This window comes from Talpa europaea (assembly GCF_964194135.1).
Source record: "Talpa europaea genome assembly, chromosome: 16".
NCBI classification, from domain to species: domain Eukaryota; kingdom Metazoa; phylum Chordata; class Mammalia; order Eulipotyphla; family Talpidae; genus Talpa; species Talpa europaea.
Genome location: NC_140084.1, coordinates 47291569 through 47306842, shown reverse-complemented (window position 1 = coordinate 47306842; position 15274 = coordinate 47291569). Strand labels below are relative to the sequence as shown.

The 15274-nt window shown below is 55.7% G+C and overlaps 1 protein-coding gene across 4 annotated transcripts; it reads left to right on the top strand.

Annotated features, from left to right (window-relative positions):
• Positions 1 to 460: 460 nt before the first annotated feature.
• TEAD2 (TEA domain transcription factor 2) lies at positions 461 to 14963 on the top strand (the record flags this gene model as incomplete). 4 transcript variants are annotated; one of them, XM_084256764.1, is made up of 13 exons in its annotated part: positions 461 to 478; positions 2029 to 2266; positions 2943 to 3007; positions 3723 to 3785; positions 4828 to 4839; positions 5066 to 5173; positions 5269 to 5327; positions 7091 to 7155; positions 8091 to 8239; positions 11424 to 11597; positions 13215 to 13388; positions 14286 to 14438; positions 14850 to 14963. In XM_084256764.1, the coding sequence occupies 12 exons, from the start codon at positions 2035 to 2037 to the stop codon at positions 14961 to 14963; spliced, it is 1368 nt and encodes a 455-aa protein (XP_084112890.1). The 4 variants fall into 4 exon arrangements, with proteins under 4 accessions (XP_084112890.1, XP_084112889.1, XP_084112888.1 ...); XM_084256763.1 differs by lacking the exons at positions 461 to 478; positions 4828 to 4839 and having other exon boundaries at positions 2035 to 2161; XM_084256762.1 differs by lacking the exons at positions 461 to 478; positions 4828 to 4839 and having other exon boundaries at positions 2035 to 2266.
• Between the last annotated feature and the right edge of the window lie 311 nt (positions 14964 to 15274).

Genomic DNA, 15274 nt, shown 5'->3' with positions numbered 1-15274 from the left:
CCCCTCCCTCACCCCCCCAGATCCCCAGCCCCTCCTCCATCCCAGGTTCCCCGGCCCCTCCCTCAGCCCCCCCTAGATCCCAGCCCCTCCTCCATCCCAGCTTGCCCGGCCCCGGCCCTCCCCCCCAGCCCGGCTCGGGGCCGCCAAACTTCCTCCTCCTGCCGGGATCCGAGCATCCGAATCCCGAAGTTTCTATCAGGCCCAATTAGACTTCTCTGCTCCTTTCGCGCAGCGAAAATCCTCCCCCAAACTGTCACCGTCGGATCCCCCGTCCCTCTGTCCGGCGCCCGGGCCCGCCCCCCCTCCGGTCCCTCCCACTTTTCCCAAACAAAGCTCCCCGCAACTTTCTCCCTCGCCGCGCCCCGCCCGCCCGCGGCTCCCCAGCCCTGGCCGGGAGGTAGGAAGGCGCCGGCGGGAGTCGGGGATCCTGCCTTGGGGTGTGTGAGTTGGGGTGGGAAGTTACGCGGGAGGAGTTGAGGTGTTTGCGGGACCCTCGGAGGGGCTCGCCGCTCCTTCTCGCCCTGGGGCGCGAGTTTGCGCCCCGGAGCTAGTCTGCGCGTGGGGCTGGGGCTTTGGCTGGCGTGAGGGTCTCTCGACGGGGCCTGAGCTGGGGGTGTGCGCCTGGGAGGGGGTGAAGGCCCGGGGTGTGGGTGGGAGATGGGGTGCGCGAGCCTCTGCGGCGGTGGGCGGTGTAAATGAGCAAGGACCCCGCGTTTCGGACCGAATTGGTTTGCGTGTGTCATTTTGTGGGCGCCTGCTCCCCCTGGAGAAAGGGAGCCCGGGCGGGGGCGCAGAGGGAGGCCACGGTACTTTCTGGATCTTCAGTCTTGTCCCTTCGAAGGTTTGGGGCCTAGAGCGGGAAATCAGGGGGGACCTTTTTCACCCGGCTCCGCCGTCCCTTTGTCTGGCCACATGGGGGAAGGCTGGGCTGGGGTTTTGGCCTACGGGGGTCCTGAGGCAGCGCCAATGGGCTCGGCCTGGGGTCTTTGTCTGTCTGGGCCGGGACTCCAGGGTCCGAGGGCGGAGGGGGATGGGCCCTGGGCGCTGAGGTCCTGGGAAAACCGTGCAAGACGTGGAGCCGCGAGGGAGGCGGGAGCTGACTGTATTGGAAAGTTTCCCCTGTTCCCGGCCTCCGGAAAGTCAGTGGGAACTTGAGTTGGAGCAGAGCCCACCGCGCAGGGGGAGGGGCGGGGCGGGGCCCGGGCGGGGGGGGGGCGGCGCGCCCCTGCCGGCCCCTCCCCTGATGGGGGTTGTGGGAAACTGGGGGAGGGGACGCCTGGGCCCTTTGTTCTGGCTCTCCTGATGGCTGGGCGCCCCTGCTCCCCAGCCTGTGGATCTGTGGGTGTTTCTTGGTGTCGGCTGATCTCTGCCCTTCTCGGGGTCTCTGCTCCTCTCCTTGGGTCTGTGTCCACTTCTCTCTGGGACTCTTGGTGTCTCCCCTCTCTGGGTCTCTGGCCCCCTCTTTCCCTAGGTCTCTGCCCTCCACTGCCTAGGGGTCTCTGTTCCCCTCCCGCTGGGTCTCTGTCCCCCTTTCTCTGGGGGTCCCCTCAACCTTGCTGGCCCCATGCCCCTCCTCCTCTTTGCCTCGCAGCTGCTGCTCCTATCTTAGCACCTGTTCTTGGGGTGGGACTGAGATCTCGCCTCCAGCCCCCTTCCCGGCAGCCAGGCCCGGACTCCCGTCTTTCTTAAAATCTGGTTATATTCAAAAGTTTAGCCCTCGTGGGGCCTCAGCATTAATCTGGGAACTTCAAGACTTCACTGCAACCCACACTCCCCTGGAAACTAGGAGAACAGCCTACCCCAGCCTTCCCTGAAGCCCGCCCCTTTTCTCCTCCAGCACCTGAGTCCAGGACCCCTTCTCCTCCCTCAGACCTGGGAATTGGGGCCCACAATCCCCCCTCCCTCAGACCCAGGAGTCAGGCCTCCAGCCCCCTTCCCTCCCACCCAGCCTTCTAGACCCCGAGTCCTCCCAGCCCGGAGGTTCATCTGGGTGGGTCGGGAGCCTTGCTGAGTTCTGTGTTCCTCCAGGCCCAGATGGGGGAACCCCGGGCTGGGGCCCCCCTGGACGAAGGCAGCGGCTGGACAGGAAGTGAGGAAGGAAGTGAGGAGGGCACCGGCGGCAGCGAGGGGGCTGGGGGCGATGGGGGCCCGGATGCGGAGGGTGTCTGGAGTCCCGACATCGAGCAGAGCTTCCAGGAGGCCTTGGCCATCTACCCGCCATGTGGCCGGCGGAAAATCATCCTGTCGGATGAAGGCAAGATGTATGGTGAGTGCACCCCCGCCGTGAACCCCCACCCCTGTGAGACCCCCGCGGTTAAGGATAAGAACTGGTGCTTCAGGGAAAAGAAGGTGTATCCTCACCGTGCCTCGTTGCCCACATCGGGAAAGGCCAAGCAGGCTGCCCAGGGTCACAGGGCAGAAAAGTGGTGGAGGGCCTCTCCGGTGGCGCAGCGGTTGAGCGCTGGGTTGCGAAGCTGCCCGCAGCCTCTGCAGCGCCGGTTCGATCCCCGGCTGCTCCCCGGCCACCGGAGGAGGGTCCCACATGGCGCGCAGACCTCTCCTGCCGCCCGCTGCTCCCCTCAGCAGTGTACTTCGGTCCCTCTGCCTGCTCTGCTCCCCGCTCTGGCTCTGGTGAATTCTCTCACCCTCCCCTGCTTCTGACTGTACCCAGTGCTTGTATGTATAAATAAATAAATAAATCTTTAGAAAAAAAAAAGAAAGTGGTGGAGCTGGGAGGAGAACCCCGGGCAGCCTGACCCCAAAGCCTGCAGTGGTCACGCCCCCCATGCAGAGTTGGACAGGTCATACCCTCCCCCATGCTGTACCCCCCAGCCCTACTTGCCGCAGGCTTCTAGGAACCCTTGTTTCCCTTCTTCCCCGGTGTCCTTTCTCTTGGGAAGTTCTGCTGAAGGTCTAACTCTGCTCCATCTTTGATTTCTCAGGTCGGAATGAACTGATCGCCCGCTACATCAAGCTGAGAACCGGGAAGACCCGAACTCGCAAACAGGTCTCTGGACTGACGGGGGTGGGTGGGCTTCTGTCTGGGCCAGGCTTGTCTTCTCTGGGCAGCTTCCGGCTCAAGGAGGGTCTGATTCATGTGCTGTGGGTTTTCTTTGCACCTTTGTGCGGGTGCTCTCATGGTGCCTGTTTCTTGTAGTTCTCGAAGTTGCTTTAGAACCAGAGTAAGAAAGAGGCTCCCTGGTGGCCCAGGAGTTAAGTCTCAGCACTGTCACCTCTAGGGCCTGAGTTCAATCCCCGGCCAGGGAGCTGACCCACAGGGGCGCAGCAGACCTCTCCTGTCTCCCCCCTGTGCCCCTCAGCAGTGTTTCTCAGTACATCTGCCTGTTCTGCTCCCCACTCTGTCTCTAGTGAATCCTCTCACCCCCCACACCTCTGGCCTGCACCCCAGTTCTTCTGTGTATAAATAAATAAACGTTTTAAGAAAGAAAATAGGCCCAAAGAGTAAGAAAGACTAAAGAGAGTGAAAGAGAGACGAGCTGGGAAGGGAAGGGAGTTCCGGGTTTGCTGGGGCTGGGGGAGGTCAGTAGTGTCAGCGGGAGGAGAGGCCTTTATGGGGACATGTGTGTCCCCTGCTGCTGAGATAGTGAGTGTGTTCTGGGTTTGTCTTCCTGTTCCAGCAGCTCCCCGGTACCTGGAGGTGGGGGAGGGCAAACAAGGACGAGTGACTGTGGCCTCAATCTGCTTCTCCCCGCTCCCTCCAGGTCTCTAGTCACATCCAGGTTTTGGCCCGAAGGAAATCGAGGGAAATCCAGTCCAAGCTCAAGGTAAGGACCAGGGCGGGGACCCAGAGAGAGGAGGACAGAGACCCAGAGAGGCCTGGACTGGGGGCAAAGATCCAGAGATAGAGACAGAGTCACACGAAGAAGCAGACACAGCAGAAGAGCAGAGACCCAAGGTGGCGAGGGGTGGGTGGGTGCACTGAAGCCCAGAGGAGGGGGCTGGGGCCCGGAGAAAGGCCCTGGGAAGGGTAGGGAGAGATTCCCAAGGGACACATTTAGCCTAGGACAGAGGAAGGGTGGGCGACGGGCCTGCCGCTGGCTGCTGCTGTCCTCCCCCCCAAGTCTCCTCCACCTGTGTCTCCTCTGCCTCTCCCTGGCGTCCGCCTCGCTCTTTCCCTTCCAGCCTCTACGGCTCTCGCTTCACCTCCTTCTGCCGCATCTTCCCACGTCCTACATCATGCGCCCCGCCTGATCTTCCGCGTCAAGAAATCTTCCTTTGCTTTCATAGCTTTTCATATCCCTTTCCCTTTTTTCATCCTCTGCGTTTCCTGTTCCCTCTTGGTCTGAGAGCCTCCCTTTCTGCCTCTCTGGGCATGAGGTTCCTTCTGCCTCTGCCTTTGGATTCAGGAGCCATCATTTCCTGTTCTTTTTTGTATCCAGAAGCCTCCCCTTCCTTTCTCTCTCAGTCTAAAAGCCTCCATTTCCGGCCTTTTCTGGAGCTCCCTGTTCCCAGGCTGTCCTCTCTGGGCGAGGCAGTGTTCACCGCCTTTTCCCTGGGTCTCTGGGTCTGAAATTCTCATTTCCTGTGGCCCGTGGTTCTGGAAACCTTCACTTCCGCGCCCTTTCATGACCTAGAAACCCTCATTACTGTCTCTTATGCTGGGTCTGGAAATCCCCTTTCCTCTCTAAGCCTGGACAGCTCAACTTCTTGTCCTATATTCATCCCATTCTCCCCCTTCCTCCCTTTGCTCAGCTTGGGGGGGGTGGGGTAGGGTTTAGGAGGGTAGGAAGATCCAGGGTCCAGGCCTCATGTCCTAAGTCATGTTCTCTTTCCTCCTTTGCACCCACCCCCTACCCCCCCGGGCAGGCCCTGAATGTGGTAAGTCCCTCTGCCCATCTCCCACCCACCCCCTGACCCCAGACCTTTCTGAGGAGGCCAGGAAGGCCAGGGGGGCTATAGCCAGTGGGATTGGGACCCTCCCCCAACCCTTCGCCTTGGCTCCCCAAGTGCATCTCCCCAAACTCACCACCGCCTTGCCATTGTCCCACCCTTGACACGTCGACTGGGACGCCCCACTAACATGCACCTCCAAATTTTCCTCCAGGACCAGGTTTCCAAAGACAAGGCTTTCCAGACCATGGCCACCATGTCCTCGGCCCAGCTCATCTCGGCACCTTCCCTGCAGGCCAAACTGGGTCCCACTGGTCCTCAGGTGGCCTGAGTCCAGATCGTGGGGCTCGGGCTGGAGGGGTGGGCCATGATTTCGATGGGGGGCTGACTGACCCCTCTTTTTCATTTCTTTTCCAGGCCTCTGAGCTCTTCCAATTTTGGTCTGGGGGCTCTGGATCCCCATGGAATGTTCCAGAGTGAGTACTTTCTGTTTTGCCTCAGGACCTGCTCCCGGTCTCCACGTCCCCTCCCCTTGACTATCCTCACCCCACCGTCCAGCTCCCACCTACCTTGGGACACAGATTCTGGAGCCAGGCTCTCTGGATTTGCATTCTAGGGAGGTGGCGATGGAGCTGAGTGCTGGGTCTGAGCTGGGGTAGTGAAAGATGGGGCGAGGGAGTGAAGAGGAAGAAGGACAGGCTGAGAAAGATGGGAGGTGGGGACAGTGACAGGGGCCTGTGGATGTGCCCCCTGGCGGGGTCGGGAGAGGGTTGGGGAATCAGGGAGCTCATCGCTGGATTTGAGGACTGTCAGGGGCCTGGAGGACATCCCAGGGGATAATGGTTTCCCAGTGACACTGCACCGCAGGGGTTCATGGGCAGGTTCATCCTCATCCCAGAGAGCTGTTCTTGGGCCTGAGGGGAGAGGAGCATTCCTTGTCCTCTCGCAGAGTCTGAAGGAAGAATATGGGTCCCAGAGCTACAGCGGAGTGTCCCCTAGGCTGACTGGTTGTGTTTCTGCCTGTAAGAACAGAAACGGGCCCCAGAGGTTCATGGGAAGTATAGTTTCCAGTCCAGAGAGGCGCTGATGGACACAGGCTGGGTGTCAGTAGGTCAGTGTGCCCTTAGGACTGGGAAGCAGCACTGGTCAGCGTGTTGCCCAACAAAGAGTGAAGGCCTTGGAATCCAGGGTGGGAGAGAAGAAAGTTTGCTGGGTAGGTGGGGTACAGGGCTGCTGCTGCTGGCAAGGGTCAGAGCAAGTCCCTTGAGGGATGATGGAACCTTAGGTTTGCAAGGGGGGCTGAGCTGGATGCCTTGCTGTGGACACTGAGGTTCCCCCTTTCATGAAACTGAGTGTCAGATGGCTCAGGTGAATGATAATTATGTTATATAGCAACACAAAATTGAAGAGTGTGTGAAGCATCATGAAGAATAGGTTCTGAGGTGAGAGAGAGAAATCTGGGAGGTTCTCTGAGGTGGTAACATTGAAGCTGAGTAGGACTTAACCAGGTCCTACTATAATTCATACAGGGCCTTTGAGGAGGTGACAGCTGAGCAGTGGCCCTGGTGCTGTGGGCTTCTCTTGTTACATATGGTCATTTAAATTACTTAAAATGAAATAAAATTTGAAAAATTCAGTTCCTCAGGCACCCAGGCTATGTTAGGGTTCAGTGGCTACATGTCACGTGCCCAAGTAGCACAAGTGGCCTGTGGTTCCTGTATTAGACTGTGCAGATAAACTTTTCTGTCCACTTCCCGAAAGTTCTTTGGAACAGTTGTGTTTTAGATTCTGTTGTGTTCCCTGCCCACCCCCACCTCTGGTTTGATGTTCCATGTCCTGAACTGGTCGTTTTCTCCCACCGTTCAGTCTCCCCTTTCTCCAAGTTTCCTTTTCTTTGTGTTTTTTTTCCACCTCTTGAGATGATTTCTGTTCTCTTTCTGCCATTTTGTGAGAGGTACCAAAATATCACCATCATGACCAGAGTTTTTGTGGTTGGGACTGACCCGTGTTCAGGCTCAGGCTTCATGACTTTGAATGGATTAATTGACCCTTGTGTGTCTCAGTTTCCCTCTATGCAAAATGAGAAGAGCAGTGATTTGCATCTGCCTCATGGGCTGGGCAGCTTTCATGAAATTGTGCGCTTCGTGTCAGCACAGGGGTCGGCGTGTGGTGGCTCTTTGGTAAATGCACAATTAGCATCTTCCCTTCTTGCTGACCTCCACCCTCCTCTTTCCCTCAGTGTGAAGCCATTCTCACAGACACCATTCTCCTTGTCACTGACTCCCCCATCTACTGACCTCCCAGGTAAGAGTGTTCTCCACTTCCTCTTGTCTCCCCCTCTCTACCAGGGCACGTGTTCTTACTGAATTCTAGCCCTGTGGCAGGGCATGTGGGGGTATAGAAAGATGAGTGGGTTTATGGTCTACCACTTCCTGGCCTATGGGACCATGGGGGAGTTGTATCAGTCAAGATTTTTTTAGTTGCAAATGACAAATCAACTTAGAGGACAAAAAAGGGAATTTATTGCTTCAGGTAGCTGATATTTCAGAAGTTATGGGTTCAGGAATGGCTGGATCCAGGAGCTTGAAATGGTAGTAACAGGACTTCCTCAGCTCTGCTTTCTTCTGGGGGTGGTTTCATTTATAGGCAGGCTCTGCCCACCTGAGAACAAAGATGGTTTCCAGAAGTCCCTGATGACTTCACTCACATTGGTGAAAGAGCACTTTTAGTTTCCATGGATTCATAAATTTGGAATGCTTTTGGCTGCAAGTTACAGAGTACCCAAGTAAATAATGCTTTAAATAATATAGGCTTTAATGATTTCATATAACCAAAAGTCTGAAGGTGGGTTGTACCTGAAGGTGGTGCAGCTGCTTAGCAGTATTGGAATTGGCACTGCTATAGGTCTCTTGGCCTCTATCTTATTGTCCTAAGATGACTTTTGTGACTCCAAGCATCATGTCCCAACCAGGACTTGGCCAGGGCCAAAGCTTTCTCCTCCCAAAGTTCTGTCTTTTTCATTCAGGAAGAAACTCCTTCCCAGAAGCCCCCCAGCAGATTTCCCCTAACGTCTCATTGGCCAGAACTGTGTCACATGGCCACCTCTAGCTGCAAGGGAGGCTGGGAAAGTGAGTATTTAGCTTTTTCAGCTTCTAAGTAGAGGCAGGCAAGAGAGAACAGTGCTTGATACAGTCAATAAATGTTAGCAATTTTTATTGTTCTTTCTTCTTTCTCTCTAGGGTACGAGCCCCCCCAAGCCCTCTCTCCTCCAGCCCTGCCCCCACCTGCCCCATCACCCCCGGCCTGGCAGGCTCGGGCCCTGGGCACTGCCCGGTTGCAGCTGGTGGAGTTCTCAGCCTTTGTGGAACCACCGGATGCAGTTGACTCTGTGAGTGCAATGGTAACATAGTCACTGGGCAGGATTGGCATGTGGAGGGTTATAGGAAGGGAAAGCTTAAAGCAGTGCTTGTCAAACTTGAGCACGTATCAGAATGACAGGGAGGGCTTGTTAAGACAAAGATGGCTGGGCCCTACCGCCAGAATTTCTGATCCAGTGAGCCTGCTACGGGGCCGGAGAATTTGCATTTCTAACAAGCTCCCAGTTGTCAGTGCTACTGGGCCCTGGACCACACTTTGAGAACTACTTAAAGGAACTGGAAGATCATGAGCTCTTAGTTTGGGAAGGTCAGAGGGATGGTCATTCATTCATCATGCATTTTTGAGTGCCTACCCTTTGCCAGGATTTGTGGTGAATATTGGGAATCTGGAAAGGTGAATCTTGTCTCTAGATTCAAGTTTTTCCTGGCTTAGGATGGAGACATATTTTATTCGGGTGAACTGACTATTAAAAGAATAACCTGTGGGACTGAACACCGTGGAAGTTTCTTACTTGTAATATTTTCATGTTAAGCAGGCGCCTTCCACAAGGCGATTTAGGATATCCAGGTTCCTTCCATTTTGTAACTGCCATTTTCTGGGGCTTCAGAATCTGCTGCTGGATTCTCTGCATCTGGGCAGCAGATGGTGGGAGGGCGAGAGTCAAGAATTGTGCAGGAGGTTTTATGGGTCTGGCTTTGAAGAGGCAGGGATCAGATCTGCTCATATCCCATTGGCCAGAACTTAGTCATGTGATCATACTGAACTGCAAAGGAGCCTGGGAAATGTAGTCTCACTGGGTGAATGGGAACTGGGATCTGTGAACACAAAGCAGTCTCTGCCTTAGTCCCACAAGCACCAATTTCTATATATGGTGGTTCTGGTAAACTCCAACTCAGATCAGATTAAGGGCCTCCCTGGCGCAAGGGGTTAAGCACCGCACTATGAAGCAATCCGCAGCCTCTGCAGCACGAGTTTGATCCCTGGCCTTGCCAGGGAGCAAACCACATGGCGCAGCAGACTTCTCCTGTCTCGCGCGCTGCTCCCCTCAGCAGTGTATTTCAGTCAGTCTGCATGTTCTGTTCCCCACTCTGTCTCTGGTGAGTCCTCTCACCCCCCGCTCTTGTATGCATAATACAAGCTCTTGTATGCATAAATAAATCTTTAAAAACAACAAAAACGCTCCCATCTTTCTGGAGCAAATGCCACAGTCCTTCACTTGCCTGGAAGTCTCTGTGATCTGATCCCTGCTCCTGCTCTGTCTGTGCTCCCCCACCCTCGCACACCTGCTCACTCTGACCCAGCCACGCTGGCCTGGCCTACTTGTTCTTTCTGAAACACACCAGGATCGCACCTGCCTCAGGACCCTTGCACCTGCTGTTCCTGCTTTCCCCAGCTAGCCACATTTCTCTCTCCCTCCATTTATTCAGGCTTTAGCTTGATGATCTTCTCAGATGTGTTTTCCAAACCACCTTATAGAATATACCAGCTGACATCACTCTCAACCACGTCACTGTGCTTTCAGCTGCTGCTATTGCTGCTGTTTTTTTTTTTTAAAGATTTATTTATTTATTCATACAAGAGCTGGGATAAAGGCCAGAGATTGCGGGGGTTGAGAGGATTCACCAGAGACAGAGTGGGGAGCAGAACAGACAGACTGACTGAAATACACTGCTGAGGGGAGCAGCGGGGAGTCAGGAGAGGTTTGCTACACCATGTGGGTCAGCTCCCTGGTGGGGGATCAAACTCGTGCTGCAGAGGCTGTGGATTGCTTCATAGTGCAATGCTTAACCCCTTGCACCATCAGGGAGGCCCATTCTTTTTTTCTTTATTAAGCTTTTTTTCATAGCTTGTATCACTCTGAAATTTATATTATCTGTGGATTGGTTTTTAAAATTTTTCTGTCGGGCCTGCTCTGGTGGTATAGGCATTAAAGACAGCACTGAAGCATGTGTTCGATCCCCAGCCAGGGAGCTGACCCATATGGCGCAGCAGATCTCTCCTGTCTCGCCTGCTGCTCCCCTCAGCAGTGTATTTCAATGGATCTGCCTGTTCTGCTCCCCAGTGAGAGGTGAATCCTCTCACCCCCTTGCAACTCTGGCTTACACCCCAGTTCTTGTATGCATAAATAATTAAATCTTTAAAAATAAAATAAAATTTTCTGTCTCTGCCAGTAGTCTTTGAGCTCCACGATGTTAGGGATTTTGCTTGTAGCCCCAGAGCCCAGAATAGTGCTTCTTGCTACATGTCTTGAGTAATAGTCAGTGTCTGCTGGGACAGGAGAAGCTCAGGTTTTTTTTTGGAAAATAGAGGAGAAATTCTACCTGAGGAGTCAGTGAAGGCTTCCCTGGCATGACAACATTTGAGTTGGACTTTGAGGGTTGTCTAAGAGTTTGCCATATACAGAAATGGATGTTCCAGGGACAGAGATGGGAACAGCATATTTTCAGAGAAACTATAAGTATGGTGGGCGCTGGTGAGACTGAAGATAAGTGGGCCAATGCCAATTCTGTAGTTGGCATTATCAAGCTGAAGGTGATGGGCAAACATGGAAAAGGTGGGGAGAGAGTCTGTCCAGTTGCTATCAAGGGAGGCTTCCAGGCAGAGGCAGATTTGGATGGATTTGGACCTGGAAAGATGGAGGGAGGGTTTCTGGATGTGGACAAGAAGTGGTGAGAACGGGGACAGATAGGGAATTTTGATGTGGGCCATGTGGTCTCCTACCTGTCCATCCGTCATCCATGCATCCAATTCTTCTTTCTTCCCTTCCTGCCCCCACCCCTCTTCCCGTGACTGAATGTCGTGAACATGCAATACAGGGCCAGCCATGGGAGAAGTGTGAGCACGGGAGGGCCAGGGAGCCATGAGAGGAATGCACTGGAGAAGAGCAGCAATTGGAGGCTGGGAAGCCAGGGCGGAGGCTAGGATGAGGGTGAGAGAGGACAGGCCTGCGGGGATGGAGAGCAGGGGACAGGGTAGTGATTTGGAGCAGGAGAGACAGACGTGGGGACTGAGATGGCACCGTGGGGCAGCAAGGAGTGGGGCATTGCCTAGGGTTGTGGGGCCCAGAGTAAGGTGGACAGTGTGGGTCAGCCTGCAGGAGCTGTGGGATGGCATGAGGGTGTGGGATGGGCTTGGGCACCAGGGCCGGGAGCCCAGCCCCCTCCCCCTCCTCACCTTCGGCTGACCCTCCTCAGTACCAGAGGCACCTGTTCGTACACATCAGCCAGCACTGCCCCAGCCCTGGCGCGCCCCCTCTCGAGAGCGTGGATGTCCGGCAGATCTATGACAAGTTCCCGGAGAAGAAGGGCGGCCTGCGGGAGCTGTATGACCGAGGGCCTCCTCACGCCTTCTTCCTGGTCAAGTTCTGGGTGAGTGCCACCACCACAACCCAGCTTATTCGTCACATGGCCGCCCAGCTAAGACCTAGCAGGTCTTACTTAGACCTAGGCCTAGACCTAGTCCTCATGGCTCAAAGTCGGTTCCCTTTGCCACAGAGGACACCGAGGAGTTTTGCTCCTGGGGCAGGGTGGACACAACCCACGGTTGTGTGACTGAGATGACCCTGGGGGTTGGCGAGTGAGGATTCAGCTACCTGCGCCCCAGCAGCCCACACCAAGCTCTGTGGCCAAGGAATGGCCCCCGCCTTGCTTCTAGGGAAGGGTGTCATAGAGAGTTTGGCCTGTAAAGGTTGGGTTCCACCACACTCTGCTTGAGGAAGTGGTTGAAGGAGCTGGAGGGTGACTTTGTAAAATTCTGTATTAATTGAGCAGGCATTTTTATGCACTTACTGTGTGCAGGTCCTATGCCATCTGACCCAGAGGGGCCACACTGGATCTTTCTAAGGCCTGTTTAGTTTGCTATCCAGTATAATGACACTATAGGGGTTCAACGGAGGGTGTGAATATTTAGGGCTGGTTAACCAGTGGTAACCAGGGCCGTGGGAGGATCTAATCTCTGAAAAGGATGTCTGCTGAGGACTTGAAGTTCATTGACCTTCCCAGGCCTGAGGTTACCATGGTTATAAAGCACTGTGGTGAAGTAGGGGCCGAGCCTGCTCTGGAGATGTGCTGCAGAGGTTCTAAGCTTGTTAGGCTTAAGACAGGCCTTACCAGGTCCCAGGCCCAGAGAGAGGAGACCCTCCAGAGGCCCATCCTGTGAGTGGATACAGGGCAATGGCTGGTTTGACTTCATAAGACCCTTTTGGCCCTGTGAGAAATGGCGTTAGACCTTTGATGAGAGGACTAAATCACCCGGGAGAGTAACCTGGTCAAGTTAGCAACTAAAGTTAGCAAGAGGAAGGGCCCTTCCTCCCCAAGGCCACCAAGGAGCTCAGACCAAAGATGTGACAAGGCCTGAGGCTTCCTTAGGCCCCGCTTCACCTAATAGTCTTCCCACCTGGTCTGGGATCATGGAAGGCTCTGGCCTGTGAGAATCAGCTGAAAGGGCTCAGGAGAATGTCCTGGAGGGGAGTCAGACTTCCCCAAAGCCCCCCAAGCCCTGTTGCTAGGATGGGAATGCTTAGCAACTGGTGTTGTCAACCTGAGGACCTTCCTCCTTAGGGGCTAGGCTCTTTAAGGGGTGAGATTCTTGAGTTGGGCACTTCAGGGGAAGAAATTGAAATTCCAGGGTTCTTTTGGTGGGGGGAGCTTATGGGGAGACAGGATCAGGACCATTTTGGGGACCTAGGCCAAGTCAGACTCAAAGGGCTCTGATGGCATATGGAGGGTTCTGCAGGAACGAGAGGGGCCACACGTAGGGGTTGCTGAAGTCTGGCGTTCAGGGCTTATATGGGATTAGGGGATGTCCTTGGACCCAGAGCCAGCAGTGTTCAAAAGGGGCGTCTTCTCCCGAATCTGGCCTGTGGAGAGGCGGGCAACGGCAGGGCAATGAGGCAGAGTGCATTGAGGCCCTGGGGCAGAGTAGAAGCCTTCCTCGCTCTTGTCCAGGGTTGTCTCCTCCCACTAACCTGTGCTCCCCTCCACCAGGCGGACCTGAACTGGGGCCCGAGTGGCGAGGAGGTGGGGGCCAGCGGCAGCAGCGGTGGCGGCGGTGGCGGCTTCTATGGTGTGAGCAGCCAGTATGAGAGTCTGGAGCACATGACCCTCACCTGCTCCTCCAAGGTCTGCTCCTTTGGCAAGCAGGTGGTGGAGAAGGTGGAGGTGAGGCTGGAGGGCTGGAGCTCTGGGCGCGTAAGCGCCCCGCACCTGCCATTGCGCACCAGGAGCCAAGACAGGCATTGGGGGAGGCTGCTTGGGAAGATGGGGTGGTATCTAGCCTCGGGGGGTCTGATGCTGGGCTTAGGGCTAATGGGGAGTTCCCACATCACACGGGGGCTCCCTTGATCAGTCCAAAGGTAATGTGGGGGCAACATTTAGAATCAGGAAGATTCAAAAGCTCTGGATAGGAGGGAGTCTGCTGGACAGGGGGTGTAATGGTCAGGCTTAAGGTTTCTTGAGGTCTTGAGTTCAGAGGATATAGAGTTTATTTTTTATTTATTTTTTAAAGATTTATTTATGCAGCTGGGGTATAGGCCAGTGGTACGGGGGGGTAAGAGGATTCACCAGAGACAGAGTGGGGAGCAGAACAGGCAGACTGACTGAAACACACTGCTGAGGGGAGCAGCGGGCGAGTCAGGAGAGGTCTGCTGCGCCATGTGTGTCAGCTCCCTGGCCCGGGATTGAACTCGTGCTGCAGTGGCTGCAGATAGCTTCATAGTGCTGAGACTTACCCCCTTGTACCACCAGGGAGGCCCCAGGGCATAGAGCTTAGAGATGTCATTCACGGAGGGATCTGTGGAGAACCTGAGAGTGTCTGAGGCCCTGGAGGTTTCAGAGCGTAGCTGTGTCAGACCGGAGGTGCCCTGGTTTGCAGACTCAGCGAATCTGCGTTTGTTGGTTCCCAAGGGCTCAGAGTCCCGTCTCTGGTCACTGCAGATGGGGCAGTGGAGGGGACATGGCAGTGGCGAGTGGGCGGCATCTGAGCGGCGCGGAGCGGGGCTTCGTTCTTGGCTGACCCTGTCTCAGCCATGGCTTTCCCCACTCCCCCACCCGGGTCAGACGGAGCGCGCCCAGTTGGAGGACGGGCGCTTCGTGTACCGCCTGCTGCGCTCACCCATGTGCGAGTACCTGGTGAACTTCCTGCACAAGCTGCGGCAGCTGCCCGAGCGCTACATGATGAACAGTGTCCTGGAGAACTTCACCATCCTCCAGGTGCTGCTCCGGGGCTCCACCCACTCCCGACCCTTGGCCCACGGACCCTTTCGCCTAGGGAACCCACCCTGTGGGGCCCCGAAGTTGACCCTTAGCTTAGGGGGTGTGGTGGGGACTCACCAGAACTGGTCTGGAGGACACCCCACCGTGCTTCCTCAGCTTAGCAACAGGGACCTGACTTAAGCAGGGAACTGGATAGGGTGGGATCCCCTTTAACTTTGGGGGATGTGCAGAGGTGGGGACCCCGTTGGGCCTTGTAGCATGGTCCACCATCTGATGTGAGGTCATGCTGGGCATCCCCTCTACCTGGGAAATGGGACACGGTGGTCCTATTGCCTGGATCTGTCCAGATACCTTAGGGTCCTTGCGGCCCCTCCCAGGGATAAGCCCCTCTCCTGGTCTCCTTGGCAGGTGGTGACAAACAGAGACACCCAGGAGCTGCTCCTTTGTACCGCCTACGTCTTTGAGGTCTCCACCAGCGAGCGGGGGGCTCAGCACCACATTTACCGCCTGGTCAGGGACTGAAGGGGGGCCCCAGAACAGGCTCACCCCTGGAACACCCTCTTCCCTGGAAGACCCTCCAGCTCGCCACACGTCTTATTTGGGGAGGGGGCTGTGGTGAAGGGGGACTGCTCGCCGTCAGAGGAGCTGCGTGAAGAAAGGGTCCATCAGGCCTCACCAGAGTGTCTGGAAGGACCGCTCACCCTAGAGCACTGGGAACGGGAGACAGGAGTGAGACACCCCGAGGCACAGCAACTTGCCTCTCTGGCTCCCATGGGTGCCCACTTCGTTCTGGATGTTTTGGGGGCTCTTGTTATACATCAGCTTATGCCCCC